Below are 20,191 nucleotides of genomic sequence, written 5' to 3'. Positions count from 1 at the left end.
CTAAAAACTGAAAATACCTGATGAAAATTAATAAAACTGAAAAACACTGCACAGGGCATTTAATAAAACATATAATAAAATACCTGCTGAAAACTGAATAAAGAACTTGAAAAAAAATGTACAAAAAACTTAATTGAACACTGAAAAAAACTCCTCAAAAATCAAGAAAACTGATAAAAACACTTTATAAAACACTGATAATACCTGTAAAAAAATAAAACAAAAGAACTGCACGAAGCCTAATAAAACAGAAAAAAAACATAATATATCCTTCATGTAGGTTTTGTATAGTTTTGTATTTCTGTATCATTTCTATATTAAAGGGTCTGGTTTCCGTCTCGTGTATTGGTAATGGGATGAAATTTGGGAAAAATAGAAATAAAAAAAATATGGAAAATAAGTGATGATAAATATCTGGAGTCTTATCGTTTTAAGATAATCTTCTTTCTTCAAGTATTATGTTTTCTTTTCTTTCGAAAATATTTTCCTTTTCTTTTCAAATGTCTTTATTTTTAAAATGTTTTTTTTTTCGTTTTCTTGTAAAATATCCATGAATCAGCTTCGTGTAAAATATTTTCTTTTCTAAAGTTTTCTTCTATTCCCTTAATAATATCTTCACCTAAGGCTTTGTTCCCTTCCTTTCAAAATATCCTATCCTATTGACCCTTTCTTCTCTTTTTAAAATATCTTCCTTTTTAAAGGTTTAATTTTTCTAATACTTCCTGTTTCAAAAAATTACTTATTTGACTTTTGATATATCCTCTTTTCCAAGGTGTTCTTTTTTTAAATATCTCTTTGTCTTAAAGAATTGCTTTAACCCTAAACAGTGACATGAGGAGAGCGAACGTTAAGAACTCAGACAAGTACTTCCATGCAAGAGGGAACTATGATGCAGCCAGGAGAGGCCCAGGTGGCTCTTGGGTAGCCAGGGTCATCAGGTATGGATGAAAGCGAAGATGCAAGTCCTAATCTTGACCCCCAACACAGTTGCCTAGCTATCAGGTGCATGGTTCATGGCATACATTAACAGCGGCACAATAGGTTTCAGTAGCTAAGTCCAAGAGCCATTATATGTGTGTGTGCATTCAAGTGTTACTGTCTGTATATATACTGTGTGTTTCATAACATTCATAACATTCTGGAATACACATCTAAATACACATACATGCACATATAATCACATACAACCTCTCCCATCTGCAGCCCTTTATAATATACAGGTTTTTGAACTGTAACAAGTTACAAGCAAAATGTCTTTGTGAAACTTCTGTCTCCTGAGGGAACTTTCTCACCTTTTACACTCCCTGTAATATGTAACCTAAGATTCAGATCCTTGATTACTGTTGTACATACCTGTTCTGGAGATAAGTCTAATGATTAAAAGTGCCTTGAATTTCGATTAAGAGTTGGATTGCTCCTCTAAAAACTGATTCTTGTGCCAAACTTGTCGCTTCATCAGACCTTCATGACTGACACTTCTTTGAACTTGAGAAATTAGGAAAATTATCAAATAAGTGTTGTATTTTTGGCATCAAAATCAAACTTGCACAGTCTGCAAACTTAAATTATAAGTATATAAGTAACAAATTAATTACTCCATCGGAGTTTTCATAAAAACCAAGTGCTTGAACTTACAAGAATTAGGAAAATAGTCAACAAGTGTCACACTTTTGGCATCTAAACTAAACTTGTTCAGTCTGCAAACTCAAATTATCATTCCCAAATTAATTATTACATCAGAGTTTTCCTGATCGAAAATCTTTGAACTTGGAAAATAAGAAAAACGAACCAAAAAATCTTTTAATTGGGCATCTAGACTGATTTTGTTCGGTCTGAAAACTTAAATCAAAGACTCAGAAGAAAGAATTTCCATTGCAGCAACACCAGAGAGAGAGTGGACCAATGGCGCGGAGGGAATCCTGCAGCCAGCTCAGCTGACCAAGAAGCCAACCGCTGGGGGCGAAATGGAGGTGACCCTAACAAGTATAGGCCTAAAGGTCTCCCTACAAAATACAGAAGAAGCATCTTCTAGAACTACGGGGGGTTGGTCTGCAATGAGGTATGCTGAATAATGCAGAATACTGAATGAGAAATGCTGAATAATGAGTGAATAATGCAGAATACTGATGACATGAACTGGTTTCGTGGACTAGTGGTGTTCTGAGTCATCAGGATTCACAGATGTTAATGCTCTGGAGGATTGTACTACAGAGTTTCTGCAATCTTTTGTTATTGTAGATTTTGTTGTTTTACATTTTGTGCCGTTATTAAAGGTTCTTACGCTATTGTTATGGATTGTTATGCTGTCGTGGATTTTTACGGTGCTGCTGTTAAAAATGCTAATACTGATTTTATCTGATAGGAAATAAAGTGGATAAACTCATAATACATTATTAATACCCCTAAAGGAAAAATGGTATAAGGATTAAATTTAACTTAAGCTATAAATCTGAAATTTTCTCAATATAGTATTATTTGTGTGTGTGTGCATACGAGTGTGTGAATGAGGTAAAGTGTACAGATATACTAAGTTTTCTATGACCTTCGTGAATATTTAGTATGTTAAGTCTGGTAAGTCGGTTTGATATGATGGTGGTATAGCCTGCCTACCCCCACCATAAACCCCCACCCCCCCCTCTCTCTCTTTCTCTCTCTCACACTCTCTCTCTCCCAGGATTGTTAAGAGATTACCCCTTCCTCTGCTTCACCTCCTCCTACCCTCATACTCTGCTCCTCCTTCCTCAACACACTCCTCACACACATCCATGCACACACACACAAATATATATATATATATATATATATATATATATATAATATATATATATATATATATATATAAATATATATGCAATTGTAAGAGCCACAATGCCCTCCTAATTTCTTGAATTCTTTGCTCTTTTTTCGATACGCTTGTCACTACAAAGCCTGAAGATCCAAGTTCAAAGAAATTTGAAGAAATTGTGATCTCCGGTACCTGGAAACGAACCCAGGTCCCATAATCACAAAGAGGTCATGTTGCCGACCTGACCCTCGTGACCTCTTTCTATTTGCAGAAGACTGCTAGGCGTTTTTTATCTAAGCTCTCGGAACCTAATAAATCTACTTGGTTATATTCAATAAGTAAATTCTGCAGTTTATTAAATACAATTATTAATCAGAATTTGAAGTTTGTAGCCTTCAGATGAGTGAGTGCGAGACCCAAAGTCCACCCTCGGAATATATCACTAAGTACAGTATCCAAAGACTGATCAAAGGCTTCTGATTCCATTAATGCATAAAGTCTAGCAAGGTGTCCAAGCGTTGGATTAGAATTCATGATTTAGTCTTATAAGTCAAGAGGTCTGATCAGTTAAAGAGGCAGTGCTTTCATTAGTAGGAGAAACTGAAGCTACAGGCAAAGTGACTGAAAGGCACGCAAAAGCAATCCCTTCCCCTAGGCTAAGCTCCGGGGAAACTCATTCTTGCTTGCTACGTTGTTCCGGGAAGGAAAAGCACACACGCCGAAGGGTAAGGATTGATTTTGTGCAGCTTTTCAGAGTCATTCTGATACAGTATTAGATACATTAAAGTTTGAAATCAATATGATAAAAAAGTTGAATATTCCACTTTGCATGTGGAATATGCAACGCATTGTCCGCCTTCTGTTGTTTAAGAGCCTGTTTCTCAATAGGCATGAAGTGCAGAGCTTTATTCCCTTTTTTTTCACAATCTCTGCTTCTGTAAGCAGATAAACTGCTCATTTTTTTTTAGCAAATATACTTCTGTTTGTATAAATATTGAAAGACGAAACTGAAAATAAGAAGGAAAACTGAAATAAACACACGAGAGAGCAGTGAATTTGGACTCTTAAGATGTAGGATGATTACCCAGTTTTAATTTCAACTACTCTAAAGTGTGCTTGCAAATGGAAGTTAGTTTATGTTCATAGAAAGTGTAATGCACAAAATAAGCAGCAAAAATGATCACCTCGACCTTTTGTACATTATCTGTAATAAGAAGTAAACGAGCGAATATAGAGTAAAAACCCCAAAGCTATGGAAAAAAAAAAAAGTCATCTTGCCCAGGAAGGTCTTACCAATCTCTCCTACAGATGATGTGGGTATTTTTCCTTATTTTTCTTGTTGGTAATGAATGCCCTTGTTCGCAAGTGTTGGATTTCAATATTGTACACACCCTCTAACAACACACATTATATATATATATATATATATATCTATATATATATATATATATATATATATATATATATTATATACATGTGTGTATGTTTGTATGTATGTGTAAGCGAGTGCGCGATACTAAAATCCAACACTTGCAACCAAGGACATTCATTACCAACAAGAAAAATAAGGAAAAATACCCACATCATCTGTAGGAGAGATTGGTAAGACCTTCCTGGGCAAGATGTCTTTTCCATAGCTTTGGGGTTTCTTTACTCTATATACGCTAGTTAACTTCCTACTACAGATAATGTACATAGGTCGAGGTGCGTATCCTCTCTGATAGTTTTTGTTTTTTGTTTACTTACTTTTCCACCTTTATTCTCTATGTATGTGAGTTTATTTATTTATTTTTTTTTTACACTTTGCTTCTGAGAGCAGATAAACTGCTCTTTTTTTCACTGTCTTCTATTATTCGATAGATTTTTGATAAATCTGTGTGCTGATCGTGAATTTATGTAATGCAGTGAATATTTCTAGTGGGCATTTCTCAAGAATACCCTGGCTATGGATTAGATTTCCAGGCAGCGCCTCAGCGTCGTGGTTGGCATGGGTCGCGGGTTCGATTCTCGGCCATTCCATTGAGGAGTGAGAGATGTGTATTTCTGGTGATAGAAGTTCACTCTCGACGTGGTTTGGAAGTCACATAAAGCCGTTGGCCCCGTTGCTGAATAACCACTGGTTCCATGCAACGTAAAAGTATCATACAAACAAAAGCATTTCCAGGCATTTCTAGCTAAAAATTAGATACGTTTATAGGTTACGAAAATCGTGAAATTTTATATTATGAGATTTCTTATTTAGCAGTTGGGTTTCCAAAGTCAAATTTGAGTTTCAAGATGATTTTGACATCATAAAGCTGCCATTGTTTGTGGAGCTGAAGAAATATCTCTAAGGTTTCTGAAACTTTCGTGTCATGTAGACCTTCCGAAATGTATCAAGTTATTATGAAATAGTCAACATTAAGATGGAGACTAAATTTATATTTGATTTATCTTAGAGGCAAAGTTCAAGGGACGTACATTTATAAAACTTCGGAAAATAATGTGTATACACTCACTGATTATAACACTTGGGAATTGACTGATAAAAAAAAAATTGTAAAGAACTTATAATAGTTTGCGCTATAATGATAGAACGCTGTTCTTACAAAATCTAGTTTTCTTTCAGTCGAAGTAGAAGTAGTTTTCTTTCAAATTTCTATGCAGACTAATATAAAAAAGACCCACACTACTGTTCTGTCTTTAACTGAATATCTGAAATCCATAGAGATTTGCAGAGCTCATTTAATTTCCAGATTATATACCTGAAGATTTACGTCAATTCATTCAGTCTCTCGCAAAGACATGACTCCTATTATACGACGTCGAAGGAATATTCCAGTATTTGTTGTACTGTAAGGGAAAAAAAATCTTTCGAAAAATTATCTATAATTCGTATTCAATTTTAGACCCATTACAATCATTACTGTGAACGAAATGTATCTCAATGATATCACAATTCTATACTTTTGTATTGAATTAGAAAAGGTAAAACTTAGTGGCATATATTTATCGCGATAAAAGGAAATACAGAGAAAAAAATGAATCATACATTAAGCATTGTAAAAATACCTGCTAATTCACCTACTAATTATAGGTTTTTTTAAGTCTTCCGAGCCCTTCCCTCCAAGACAATCTCCCGTCGAGTAGGACTCTTTCTAGTGGTGAGGGCATAAGGGACCCTGGATTCTGTGGGAGTGTAATTGCACTCCCATAGGTGCCCCGGATCCTGATGGAACATTCTATAACCCTTTCTCTCTCACTTTTAATCCTTCTCTCTTCTACTTCTTCTACTTTTTTTTCCTGAATCCTTCTGTCCACCCTCTAAATTTTGACTCGGTTTTTTGGACTGCTGTCGTCGACGACTTTTGGAATGGACCTGACCAAGCTTTGACAGTCCTTCTGATTTGATGGAGGTGTGGTTTGGACAGCATTTCTCCTCACCCGTAGAACTGGAGTACCTGACGTGTCCGAGAGATTGGAAACTTTTATGTTAAACTCTGAACTCAGTGCCGGGTCTGATCTCGACGGACTGACCCTCAAGGCATTGGGTGTGGGGTGTATATCTGGGTTGGACTCCTAGGGTGCTATATCACCCTAATTGTGGCCATGGGTCCAACCTGGATGAATGGTCATACCATAGTTAGATGGATTTTCTTCTATTCCCCTCTGTTGATGAGTCTCGCCTGATTAAGGATTCTGCCTCTGGCTTTCTACTTGATCAAACACCGGGACACCAGGGTGTAGATATTGGTGGTGTAAATGAAAATCTACGAGTACTCTATTGTAGCAACATAAGTGATCAAGTCGATTTTGACATATTGCATAATCACATGAACCAGTTTGGAAAGGTAGATAGAATAAAATTACGAATTGTTAAACGTCCTATCTCTTATGAAAGTTACATAACTTTTTGCAAAGCTGAATATGCCTCCAAAGTTCTAGAGAATCTTGATGGTAAAAATGTCTTTGGCTCAGTTTGTCATGCAAAGTTGTTTAATATAAACAATTTGGAAGAGGACGAGACAGACTATGTACCCAGCAAATTTGAAGTTAATAGCCAAAAACACCTGACAAGAGACCACCCAAAATTATTGGTTTGGCATGTAGCAAACTACAAACAAGGCAAAGAAAACTTTTAATCAGCATGCAAATATTTACAGAGGAAGATTGGTGCCATTCCTAATGGTAATATTAAAAAAAATATGGTAAAGGAGTCTTCATTAAAGCAAATAATGATATTCAAATTAAGATGCTTTCACAATTCCAACCAACTGAAGGTGGTAATATTTTACATGTATCTTCTCATCGATCATTTAACATTAAACGGGGTATAGTTTATAGCAGAGATTTATATGAAGTTGAAGAGGAGGAAATATTAAATATGTGTCCTGCATATGTCATTAAAATTAGAAAATTGAAAGGCACTCATCATGCCATTGAATTGAGTTTCACCTGCTCTTACTGGAATTTATTTATATAGACCACTTTCGGTTTGGATTAATCCATTTAAATATCGACCAACCCAGTGTTATAAATGCTTTGAATATGGCCATAGATCAAACTCCTGTACAAAACCAGGAAAGTGTCTTTTATGCTCCGGTGAACATGTAAAGGACAACTGCAAGGCTGATGAATATTGCCTCCACTGTGCTGGTAATCATCCTCCCAACTGGAGGGGCTGTCCCCAATATATTTTCCAGCAAGAAGTTGTTAATACTGCTAACAAAAATGCTGGATCCTCATTTGCTTCCACTGTTAAGGGAAATAATGCATTCCATCACCCTGCTAAACCCATCATCAAAAATAACACACCCTCTCAGGATATTTCAATTTCTTCCAACTAAAGTGGTGCAAACTGTGATTGATGAACCTCTCCCTGATCTGCAAGCAAATGCTGTCTCAGAGTTGAGCTCATCTGTTAAGCTCAAAGGGAGGAATAAAGTCAAAAGAAAATCTTAACAAATCTTATGATAGTTTTCAGTCACCCACTAAGTCAAAGAAATGTAGAACATGCCCTCCTATAGAGTTTAAAACTCAAATTTTCCTCAGATTCAATGCACTAAATGATCTCTTGAAGCCATTATCAACCTCACAGCCATTGGAAAAGATGTCTCAATCCTGTTCAAATTTAAGTATGACTGCTCTCCCAATCCCCTCAATCATATGCAGAAACAGCTACCTCTGAAGTAGAGGGAAAACATACTGACTCTTTAAATATAGTTAAAAATTTTGATAAATCTAGCCCTAAACTGAAGAAACGGGATGTGCAGGAAAAATGTTCAGGCTCCCCATCATTCAATAAAAATAAAAGTCTCCCAGGCACCAGACTTAAGAGACTTTCAAATCCAAGAACATTCAGCTGCATTACTTTGAAAACCCAGCTAAATAATGACCTGGCTGGGCACAAGAATCACAGTTTAAATTCCAATTTAATATTTTGCAATGGAATTGCAAAGGCCTTAGGACTTGTTCTGAATCAAAATTATTATTGAACCATCATGATCCAGATGTAGTTTGCCTTCAAGAGACTAAGTTAGGCAACTCATTATACAATCCAGGACTAAACTATAAAATGTAAGTGATGAACCCCAAAGATGGTGATCGAGCTCATGGGGGAGTTGCAATTATTGTTAAAAAAATCTCTGCAACATACAAGTGTTCCCTTTGAACACAAACCTACAGGCAGTCGCCATTCGAGCATGCTTTGAAAGCAAGATTACTATTTACTCTATTTACCTCCCACCTAGGTCAGAGATTACTTTGAATGGCATTCAGGCACTAGCTAATCAACTACCTCTTCCTCTCTTTCTACTGGGAGATTTTATTGCCCATAATAGTCTATGGGGAAGTGATACCTATAATGCAGTAGGTAAAACCATCGATGATTTTATCCTAAATAATGATATTTCTCTTTACAATGATGGGTCAATGACATTTCATAACATCTACACCACTTGGACTTCAACTGGTCTGTATATGAACTTTTGCACGGAAGTGATCACTTTCCCATATTTTACGACCTTATTTACGGCCGTAATTTCAAGGGTTTTTGTCTTTACTCAGAATTTGCGGTCAGTAAAAATGCAACACAGCAACTTAGGAGCAAAAGAACAAACACCTCAACAAAAGTTACAATATTTATCTATACAAAAGCAAATATAATGGTTGGTTAAGATAATAATCAAAATTAATATATATATATATATATATATATATATATATATATATATATATATATATATATATATATATATGTCAAGGAAAAACCAACCTTAAGATCTTTAAAAGATCACCTATAGCTAAACTAAACCCTAAACCAAGAAATAGGAAATTTTAAATATTATGACACTTCAGGTAGGTACCTTTCAAATTACTGGCCAGATAAGGCTATTCTAAGACACTAAGTTAGGCAGAAGGAAGCAAGAGAAAATAAGAGGGGAAACTTAATAATACTCCTACCTAACACATACAAACTTAATTGCACTTAAAATTTAATTTAGTAACCAGGATATATGTTAAGAAAATTATAATGTTGAAAATTTTCAGTTAATAAACAATAAAATACGAAAATAACCTTACAAATTCAAAATAAGGAATAACCCCGAGAGGCTTAGTGGAACATCTCATCAGGCCATACAAGGTCCAGTAGACTGTACTGCAAACAGGGGCGTGCAAATCTACAGGTACACAGCGATCCACTATCGTCTTAAATAGCTATAAAAATTTCCTATACCTGTAGATAGCCGCCATGTTGTCTCCACGGGTTCCAAGAACTCACTGATGCTGATGAATAGGTCAACTGGGTCAAGCTGCAATGCCTGTAGGCTACCCAAAGCACCACAGGAACACCGAGGGTGGTAGCCTCAGAGAATCCGGGATGCCAACGGATCTCGCACACCACAAACTGCACCGTTCTATGTAAGTACGGGCCAACTCGTTCGGAAACCTTCCAACGAATGAGGGAAGGGTAGTGGCTGGGGAATGTTGCAGGTGACAAACACCAGCGACCACACAGGGCAGCGAAGAATTAAAGAAGCCATGATCCAAATCTCCTTACAAAAACTGTAGAAGTGACCTAAAATTCAGTGGTAAAGCATCAGGCTGTGAGGTGGAATTCGAACTAACCCTGTCACGTATCACCACTGTTACGACCAAGATTTCCACTCAGGTCAACACAGCTCGTAAGAGAGAAAAACAACGATAGTTAATAAGGCACTTCAGTAGTTCACTAATACCAGGGGAGAAGGTGGTAAACAAAATGCCTAAGAAAACAAAGCAAAACTGCAAAATCATATGACTCCCTTAAAACACCACAAAGATTAGTATGGAAAAAGATTAAAAAGTTAAGTGGGAAATTTGTTCCATCACCAGCTCCTACTCTAAAAATCAATGATGTCTATTTCAAAACCAGTTGATGTGGCAGAAAAATTTGGTGAGTATTTTGCTAACATATCAAGTTCCAAAAACTACACACCACAGTTTAATAAGATTCGAAATGCTAAGGTGTCAATTAGATTTAACTCTGAAAAAAAAGGCATATAACGCTAAGTTCTCACTAAGGGAACTACGAGAACCTCTCTCATCTTGTGAGTCAACAACCCCTGGTGCAGATAACATAACATACAACATGATTAAACATCTTCCGGAACATGCCAAAATATATCTCATGAAAATATTCAATAAGGTCTTGGAAACGGGCATCATTCGCCCATCTTGGAAGATAGCCATAGTAGTTCCAGTCATAAAGACAAAGAAAGATCCATATCAGCCCACTAGTTATGGGCCAATTTCACTAACGAGCTGTCTGTAAATTGTTTGAGAAAATGGTGAACTCTTGCATAATGTGGAATTTACCGAAAAACAGATTGTTATCTTCTGTTCAGTTCAGCTTTAGGAAGAATCATTCTGCCTTGGACCCATTACTGAGATTATCAAATCATTATCAAATCAGATTCAGCAGGGATTTTCCAATCAATGACAAATAGTATGGAAGTTTTTTTATCTGGAGAAGGCCTATGATGCAACATGGCGACTTGGCATTGTTAAACGGCTCAATGAAATGGGAATCAGGGGCAATATGTTAAACTTTATCAACTCTTTTTATAAGGGACAGATATATTAGAATAAGAGTCGGGAATAAGTTTTCTTCTTGTTATGAGACGGAAGAAGTTGTCCCACAAGGAGCGTATTGAGTGTTACCTGTTTTGCCATTGCTACTGATAATATTGAGAAATTTGTTTCCGCTCCAGTTAGGGCTTCACTGTTTGTGGATGACTTCGCAATCTATGCCACCACATACAACGCTGTATCAGCTTGTATCTACCTGCAAACAACAATAAGCGTCATCAGTAAATAGGCTTATGAACGCTTTCCGATTTTCTTCATCTAAAATTTTGGCCATTCGATTCACTGGATGTACTTGCCATGAAACTATTCCTAATTTGAAACTGAAGGATTGTCTTAATCCTTACAAGAAAGAAGTCAAGTTTTTGGGCATAATATTTGGCAGCAAGTTAACGTGGCATAGTCACACTGACTCTAAAAACAAAGGTTAAAAAAGCCCTTAATATTTTAAAGGTGGTATTGGGATTCGACTGGGGAGCTGATAAGAGAAGTTTACTGAAGTCATGATTCCTTATGTAAATAAAAACTGGACTATGGGTGTCACGTTAAAAGAATTGGACATAATTCATAATATGGGATTAAGGATATGTACAGGTGCTTTCAGGACAACTGCTGTTTATAGTATCTACATCGACTCTCATGAACTTCCTTTAGATCTGCGAAGAGAAGAGGTTGGGTTGCAGTACACCATTCGACTTAAAGGCTCTCGAGAGAACCCTACACAAAAGATTTTAGAGGAGTGACTCCAGAAAGTTTGGTGAAAGATTCTTCCAAACCTTTTCAAATAAGGCAGTTGGAATGTTTAAATGACATGGTAATTCAGCGCCAAAAAGTTGAAGTAAAACCATCCACTGTACCCCCATGGCTTATTCCAAAGATTTCCTTATGCTCAAAGAAAATAAACAAAAAGTAACAGTCTGAGGAACATGACAATAAACATGATGGGCAAGTGAAGATTTACACTGATGGATCAAAGTTTGATAGTGGAATTGGGTGTGCAGTTGTGCATGGGAATGAAATATACAAGGCAAAATTGCCTGAGTCGGCTGCCATATACACTGCAGAGTTGTCAGCTATAGTTAAAGATTTAGGAATTATTTATAACTCAAATAAGAAAAATTTGGTGATATATAGTGACTCAAAAAGGGCATTAGATTCATTAAAGCAGTTGTATACGATTCATTCTCTGCCACAAAAAGCCAAGTAGTGGCTCTTTTGGATTTCGTGTAGCAGGAAATCAGCATGTTTCTGCTGGATCCCAGCTCATGTCGGAATTCGCGGGAAGGAGGAGGCAGACAGATATGCAAAGAAAGCGGTTGTGAGTCATTAGGAATTATTTATATCCCAAATCATAAAAAAAAATTGTAATATATATTGACTCGAAGAGGCCATTGACTCTTTAAAGCACTTGTATACAATTCATTCTCTGGTACAAAAAGCCAAGGAGTGGCTCTTTTGGATTTTGTGTTGCAGGAAATCAGTATGTTTCTGCTGGATCCCAGCTCATGTCGGAATTCGCGGGAATGAAAGGGCAGACAGATATGCAAAGGAAGTGGTTGTGAGTCATTTGTATCAGGTAACCAAAGTGCCACATGTTGATATGAAGAGACCCATCATGTCGTACATCTTGAGGAAGTGGCAAGAGAGATGGTCCTCCCCTCTCTTAGCCAACAATAAGAAATATAAGATAATAAGGAAAAGCATAGAAAAATGGCTCTCCTCTTTTCAAAAAAAGAGAACAGAAATTGTTTTGGGGCGACTTCGTAGTGGTCACACTCGGATAAGCCATAAGTTTATTTTAGAAGGTGGCAGTGCATCAGTGTGTGTTAGGTGTGATGTTACCTCATCATTGGAGCGCATCCTGGTACATGGTGTAAATTGTTGAGAACAGAGGCAGAGATTCGACCTTGATGAAAAATCTCTTGCCGATATTCTAGATCACAGAGCAGATATTCCGACACTAGTGAGATTTTCAAACTGTATTAAGATTTTTTATTAAATTTAAGTAGCTGGTAAATTTTAACTTATTGATTTTATTTTATATTTATTTCTTTTGTTCATAGTCATCATTTTAAGTACCTAATAATCATGTAAAAATTCTATTCATTGTTTTTAATTAACGTGTAAATGGTGCTGAATGAATGAATGTATGCATGTCAGATAATTTATAAATTGTAATTTCAACTATGGGATTTTTTATTATGGTGTAAATGGTTTTGAGTGAGAGTGAATGTCTTTGTGTTAGTTGGTATGTAACATAAGATGGTCTTAGCCTTAGTTGTTGTGTGTCATTCTATATTTTCAATTGCAGTTTTAATTAATCATTTGTATAAGAGGTTTTAATTGATTCACGTATTCATTAATTTAATCCATTTCATTCAATCATTTAAGACTGTGGCGCTGAATGACCTTTACAGGTCCCAGGGCTTGGGCTATGCCATAAATTCCATGATCAATCAATCAACCCAAGACAATCTCTCATTTGTTGATCTACACCTAATATATACAGGGTGTTTCAAAATTAGAGGCCCCCCATCTACTGTATAAACTAAAATTCATATGGACAAAAACAAAAGTAATTCAGAACAGGTATTTATTTAAGTTTCTCTCTGTGTATTTAATATACTACAGCCTGCATTCTTGAGGGGTATGATTTCAACAAATCACAAAAAAGCTGAGACTCAAACTCCATTTCACTGAGCACTTCAGTCACCTCTCTTCACAGGTCGTTCACTGTGCACGCTTCAACACGATCCTTTAAGATACTACCAATGTTTTCACACACATTAAGGTCAGGGGAGCTACCTGGAAATTCACTTGACGAGAAGAAATCGATACCACTGTTTCAAAGCAGCTCCTGTGTCTGAAGAGCCTTGAAACATGGTGCCTTATTAGGCAAAAATGGGACTTCTTCAACAGATAACACAGTTTCAGGATCTTTGAGAAAAGCAAATACTCCACCAGTAAGCACAGTTTCTCTGAAGTACGAGTATTCGCTATACCATGACTGTCCTTTATCTTTGATGATCCACATTAACCATTTGGCTGTGAAACAGAGAAAAATTCCCAAACATTCAAGAAATTTCACAACTTGGCAATAGCGCATGTCATGGCTGATATCACCCAACTTTGCAGCCCAAATGATGTAATTTTTATGATTTGGCCTCCTGACTATATAAATGAAGAATTCATCTGATGCGGCAACATGGAGAAAGTGAGCTTCATCCCAATCTTTAAGAAATGAACCACAAAACCATGCATGGTCTTCTCTCTGTTGCTGAGTGATGTTGGCCTTGCTGATAACATGAAATGGCTTGACACCAGATTTTTCAAATCATGATATACAGCTCTATAACTTCTCTTCTTTCCCCTTTTTTTTTCTAGTTCAAGCGCCAATTTACGTAAAGACTTTCTTGGTCTACTCACTGCCTCAGCTATGATCCTAGATAATATCAAAGATGTTCATTTCAGAAGAGTTCTAGATAAACTAAACCTAGGCAGATTCTTTCAACCAGAAGTAAAGTTTGTCCAATAGCTAGTGCAGTAAATGAAGAGGATCTAAAGTCGAATCTGAAAGTACTTTTGAAAGTAGCTAAGATGCTAAAAATGGATATTGCATCCACCTGTCCATGGAAGTTTCATGGAACATTTACTAATTATGAACCCTCTACATTGCTCAATACCCTTTGTAGTAAGTATGCTGTTCATGGTATAGGAAGAATCAATTTACAGTCAGAGAGAGATATGTGGATAAACGTGTAAGTTTATTGGCACAACACTTTGTGGGGGCTTACAGATCTGATAGACAGGTGACATGCAAAACCAGGAATAATAAGGGAGCTTTTACACAATACTCTGAGACTCCACTAATGTCGGCCTAGCAGACACCAAGTGAACCCCTGACAGAAGGACGAACTTGTGTGTGGGATAAAATGAAAAAGACGTTCAAAACATTCAAAACTACAGACGCCATTGTAGAATTGGAATTCAGACAGAATGCTAGTAAAGATGAAAGAGGAATGCGAACTACTACAGCGACTTGTTATTTCAAGAAGTCGACCACAACTTGGTCTCAAGGAATGCATTGGTATTTATGAATTTGGCATAGTCCCATGATCACTATCTTTATTAGGTGGAACAATCTTATTAGCTTATGGCAAAGAAATATTACTCCATCATCTTGACCTGCAAGCTAATTAGAACAATCGATCACTCATACTCCACAACTGATACATCTGACAATGAAAATGTTCAAGAGATGGAAGCAGCAGATGTCAGTTATGCCCAAGACATACTAGAAAGTGATAGCGCCTGGCCAAAGAAAACAGTTATTATTATCGATTGTATGGCCCTTGTGAAAGCAATACCCAAAACTGACTATATCAAGACATGCAGTAATTTTGCTCAAGTATTTCTTGACTATCTCAGCTACAATGGTCCCTAATTTTGATGAAGTAATGTTAATATTCTACAGGTATCCTGACGCTTCCCCCAAAGAACAAATGAGAAAACAAACGAAGGGGATATCAACATATTACTATGGAAAGGATACTACTTTAACCCAGAATATTTCTTTGGAGGATTAACTTTCAAATATCAAGACAAAAGCAGAACCTACAAGTTACCTAGCTGCAAAGTGTACAGATCATAGCAAGAGTCAAATAAACCAATTGAAGAAGTTCATGGTTACATCAGGGACAGAAACTAATGGTAATACTAATATTTCAACCACCCATCTCATACACAGCCATGAAGAAGCAGTCTCCTTACTTCTGCTGCATGCTATTTCAGTTCACAAAAAAATGCAGAGATTGTCATTGCTTTTCCAGACACTAATGTTTTCCTTCTCATGGTCCAAATGTACCCAGACTTACCAAGTTATATAAGCTTCTTTGCAGGGAGGGGAATGGGAACCATGAAACTGGATGTACATTTGGTGAACATCATTCATATTCAATACGACATCCTTACTGTCATTATTTAGCTCACTTTCAACCATGTCAAGGATCTGAAGGTCTAATAAGAGCTGACCAAACTTAACAGTAAGTGTTTTTGGTTTCTTAACTTTTGAATATCTCTCTTAACCTTAACTAGACATGGCAAATGATTTTTCATATCCTCAGCAACTGCTTATAATGGATCAGAAGAATACAAGATTGCTTTGCTTAACCTGACAGGTAGTATTTCATTACTTGTTTCTAGGCCAATGTCTTTAACTGAGCCCCCATAATTTTAGATGATACACCATGAAGTTTACTATGTATCTTCTTGGCAGAAAACACATTTGTGTTTTTGGTAGAAATGTTTTTGAGCTTTCCTCTGGGAAGCTGTACTATATGTAGCTGTCATGAAATCACAGGTAGAAGGTCGTCCTCTCTTCTTCTTACTGCAGTTGTAGCATCTCCTGAAATTGATCCTTTAGCATATCTAGCTCTTGCAGTATCGGCAGAATGTTCACGAGTGACATTCTTGTAGCAGTTTTGGTGATAAGAAATGCCATTGTTTAACAGTTCATTGGCTGAGGTGCCATGTAGTCGACTTTTTTAGGGACTCAAATTTGGATTCACCATACCTACAACGTTCACTGGATGTTTTGATCAGTTTGCCAGTGGCTGGAATTGATGTGTTTTTAATATAGTTTTTGGTAGTCCCATGACCCTTTTGTTTGGCATGTGAAGCAAAGTCTGTTTTAGACCTATTTTTAGGTGGAGAATCTACCATAGGGTAATCAATGTGGATTCACCATACCTACAACGTTCACTGGATGTTTTGATCAGTTTGCCAGTGGCTGGAATTGATGTGTTTTTAATATAGTTTTTGGTAGTCCCATGACCCTTTTGTTTGGCATGTGAAGCAAAGTCTGTTTTAGACCTATTTTTAGGTGGAGAATCTACCATAGGGTAATCAATGTTTATTTACCTATACGCTATGCTTCTTCAAAATGGATCCTGTACATCATGGCCTTTCAGGCTTCTTACGAAGATAGAAAAAGACACTAGCATAACATTAGTTTCAGTAACAAAATCAAATAGCAAATTGTAATGCATCTAGTGTTGGACATGCACTACAGTCTATAGTATAAAAACCTATCCAACCACAATTTCTTTTTTTGCACATATATAGATTCCATTTAAATTTTATCTAATCATTTTGATCTTATGGAGGAATGATGTACTGGTTGCATTTGACAACGTTAACAAGGTTCGCTTGAGAGAGAGAGGGTGTGTGAATGATGAATGGGTGGTTGACGAGTGAACTGCTTGTTTTGGCTCATTGAGTGGCTCGGTTGCCAAGCATTTGGGTCAGTCAGAAGCAGTCAGTCAGCAAAGGCAGTTGGAGTCAGAAGTAGTCAGTCAGTGAAGGCAGTCAGAGTCAGAAGCTGTCAGTCTGTGAGAGTATTCAGCAGTCGAGTTATGTGGTGTTTGTTTGGTGTTTTTTTTTTTTTTTTTTTTTGTGGTGTTTGTTGGTGTTGTCTTGGTGCTTGTTTGGTGTTTTTTTTTCTTGGGCTGGTGTGTAGTCTTGGTGCTTTTTTGGTGGTTTTTTGTGTTAAATGAGCAGTTTGTTGGTGATAGTGTTGGTGTTGCATTTTGGGTTGCTCCTGGTTTTTTTTTCGATGGCCATAGCGTGTTGAAAGCACAGCTTCTCGCTCTGATTGTATCAAGTTTCCTGGTGAGTAAATGTGTTTTAGATTGTGTTTTTTTGCCTTGCTGAATCAAGTGTCCTGTTAGTAATTAAAGTAACGTAAAGGGGAAAGTATGGCTGGGGGAAATTTGTAGGCCATGAGTGGTTAACGTAAATGTGGGGAGGTCTTGCTTGCTTTTGTTTTTTAGATTGTGATTCTGCCACATAAGTATTGCCACCTGAACATGGACTACAGTTGTGGTTGTAATAAGACGTTTGGAACAGCGAGGTCGGTATGGAAAGTTTGGATGAATTGATGAAACTTGGGGAGAACTTCGGCTGGTGAGGAAATCTAAGAAGGATGTGGAAGTGGAAAGTGAGAGGTTGAAGATTGAGTGCAAGAAGCATAAGAGGGAGTTGGAAGAGGTTAGGGGGATAATGAGGAGTGCTGAAAAGGGAATGAAAGAGGAAGTGAAGGGTGCTGAAGAGCAAATGATTGAGAAAGTGGATGAGAAGTTGGAGATGATGATGATTGCTGTGAGGGAAATGGTGAAGGAACTTCTTGGAGAAGGGGCTGTTAGAGGTGGGCTTCCTGGAACTTGTGATGAACTTGGAGTAATAAAGAAGGTAGAAGAGCAAGTGGATGAGAGTACGGTTGACGAAGGTGATTTGGTTGTGATAAATGAGGGAAAGAAGGGAAAGACACAGGATAAGGATAAACCTGAGGACAAGGATAAGAGGGGAACTGAGTAGAAGAAGGCTAAAGGAAAGAAGATTGGTAAGAATGAAGGACAGGATGAGGATAAGAAAAGAACAGATGATATTGGGAAAAGGGCTGAGAGTAATGGACAGGATGAGAGTGATTCAGATGGTGGTAGGTGGGAACAAGTAGGTAAGAAGAAGGGTAAGAGGTGTGTAGCTAAGAGTATGGATGTAAGTATGGACATGAATTCACTGTATTCAGAAGAGGTTAAGGGGGTCAAGATGGAAGTAGCGGAAGTGAGAGTGTGAGTGGGTGAGAAGTACAAAAGGCTATGTATATGAGAGAGGTACTCTATGTGCATGATACAAGGAATATGGCAGTAGGGATATAGTGGACTTTTTTAAGGAAATAAGAAATATTGCACAGCAAAGTATAGGGATAATAGGAGAGTTTGGGTTAGGGAGTTTGGGGAATTTTTGACAGAGTATTTGTTGAGTATGTATGGGATAATGATGAGTGTAGGGGATGTGTCGTATGAGAGGGCTAAGACTAGGATTATGGAACAGGCTTGGAAGGCAAAGAGTAGTGTTAGGTATTGGAGGAAGAATGATTTTGAGGAAGCCAGAATGAATGTTACTGAGCCATTGACGATGTATGTATGCTGGATAGAGATGTTAGCTATAAAAAAGTTTGGGGATAAGGGAATAAATGAGTGCAAAGAGTTAATGAGGAAGTTGTTAGCAACTGTGTCAGAGAGTGTGTATAAGTATAAATTTGAAAAGTAAGGAGAAAGTAGGATGGAAGAATGAGAGGTTAACGTGGAATGATATCTTAGAGATGGTTGGGGATTACGAATTAGAAAGGTGTAGTGAGAGAGTGGTTGATAGGAGCGTTAGAGCCAGTAATGTAAGTATGGGGAACCCTAAGAGAGAGAGGAGTGCAAGTGTCGGAGGGTTAGGGTCAGTTTGCTGTGAGTGGGAGCAGAGGTGTTATAGATGTGGGAAAGCAGGGCATAAGAATGAATGTCAGTGGGCGTTAGGAGCTTGTTTCGTGTGTGGGAAGACATAACATTTAGTTAGTGAGTGTCAGAGAGATAGGGAAATTAAATGTTATAGATGTGGGCAGGCAGGGCATGTAGCTGATGGATGTCGGGTACTCGTGTGAATGTGGTTTGTGGCAACTGTGGGAAGAATGGGCAAGATGCTAGGATTTGTAAGGAAGAGCATGCGAAGTGTGCTGAATATGGAGTGAAAGGTCATGTGGCGAGTGTGTGTAGGCTAAAGAGGATGAATCAGGCTAGAAATTCAGGAAACTAGATGTTAAGGGGATTCAGTTGGGTGGCTCCTCTAGTGCACAAGCAGTAAGGGTGATGCATGTGCAGGAAGGGTTGTTGCATGAGGAAGGGTTTTGGGGATAGAGCCCATGAGTGCACGAGTGTGAAAGTAAGATATAAATGGGTGTGTTTAGTCACTGTGATTGATCCTGGCTGCAGCACCAATGTTCTCTTTAAGAATGGATGTGATAAGTTATTGAGTGGGTGTGAGGTTAGGAAATGTAAAGGGGAGGTACGAGGAATAGGGTGTTTAAATATGCCTGTGGTGGGAATATTGTGTGAGACGATAGATATTGAGGGGATAGTGATGGATGAGAGTGACTTTTATGCGGTCGAGGGAATGAGTGATAAGTATATGTTGTTAGGGTACAGGTTCTTGAAGAAGTGTGGGATAATTGTCCGTCTGAGCACGAATATGACTGAATTGCATATAAAAGGGAATGTACGTGGTGAGTTGTACTACGGTAGGGATGGAGGAGTAAACAGTAAGATATGGAAAAAGATGCTGTTGGTTGCAAAAGAGAGTGCAAATGTGCTGTGCGAGGTCAGGAAGGTTGTTAGAGTGAAAGTGGTGTGGCCAGATAGTCTCAGGATTGCCAACGGTGACAAGTGTGAGTATTTAGTTGAAGGTGTGGAAGCGAGT

General features: G+C 37.5%; 1 protein-coding gene across 2 annotated transcripts in view; it reads left to right on the top strand.

The window, feature by feature from the left end:
• LOC135209442 (serum amyloid A-5 protein-like) overlaps nt 1–2,386 on the top strand; it is a 506,592-nt gene extending 504,206 nt beyond the window's left edge. For both annotated transcript variants that reach the window (XM_064242113.1, XM_064242112.1), the window contains 2 exons: nt 828–938; nt 1,879–2,386. In XM_064242113.1, coding sequence (XP_064098183.1) covers nt 828–938; nt 1,879–2,032 — 265 coding nt within the window. In that variant the 3' untranslated portion in view covers nt 2,033–2,386. The remainder of the gene's footprint in view (nt 1–827; nt 939–1,878) is intronic.
• Nucleotides 2,387–20,191: the final 17,805 nt, after the last annotated feature.

The sequence above is a fragment of the Macrobrachium nipponense genome, chromosome 38 (assembly GCF_015104395.2).
Source record: "Macrobrachium nipponense isolate FS-2020 chromosome 38, ASM1510439v2, whole genome shotgun sequence".
Classification (NCBI taxonomy): Eukaryota; Metazoa; Arthropoda; class Malacostraca; order Decapoda; family Palaemonidae; genus Macrobrachium; species Macrobrachium nipponense.
Note: the sequence above shows the minus strand (reverse complement) of the source record. Positions and strands in the feature narration are given on the sequence as shown.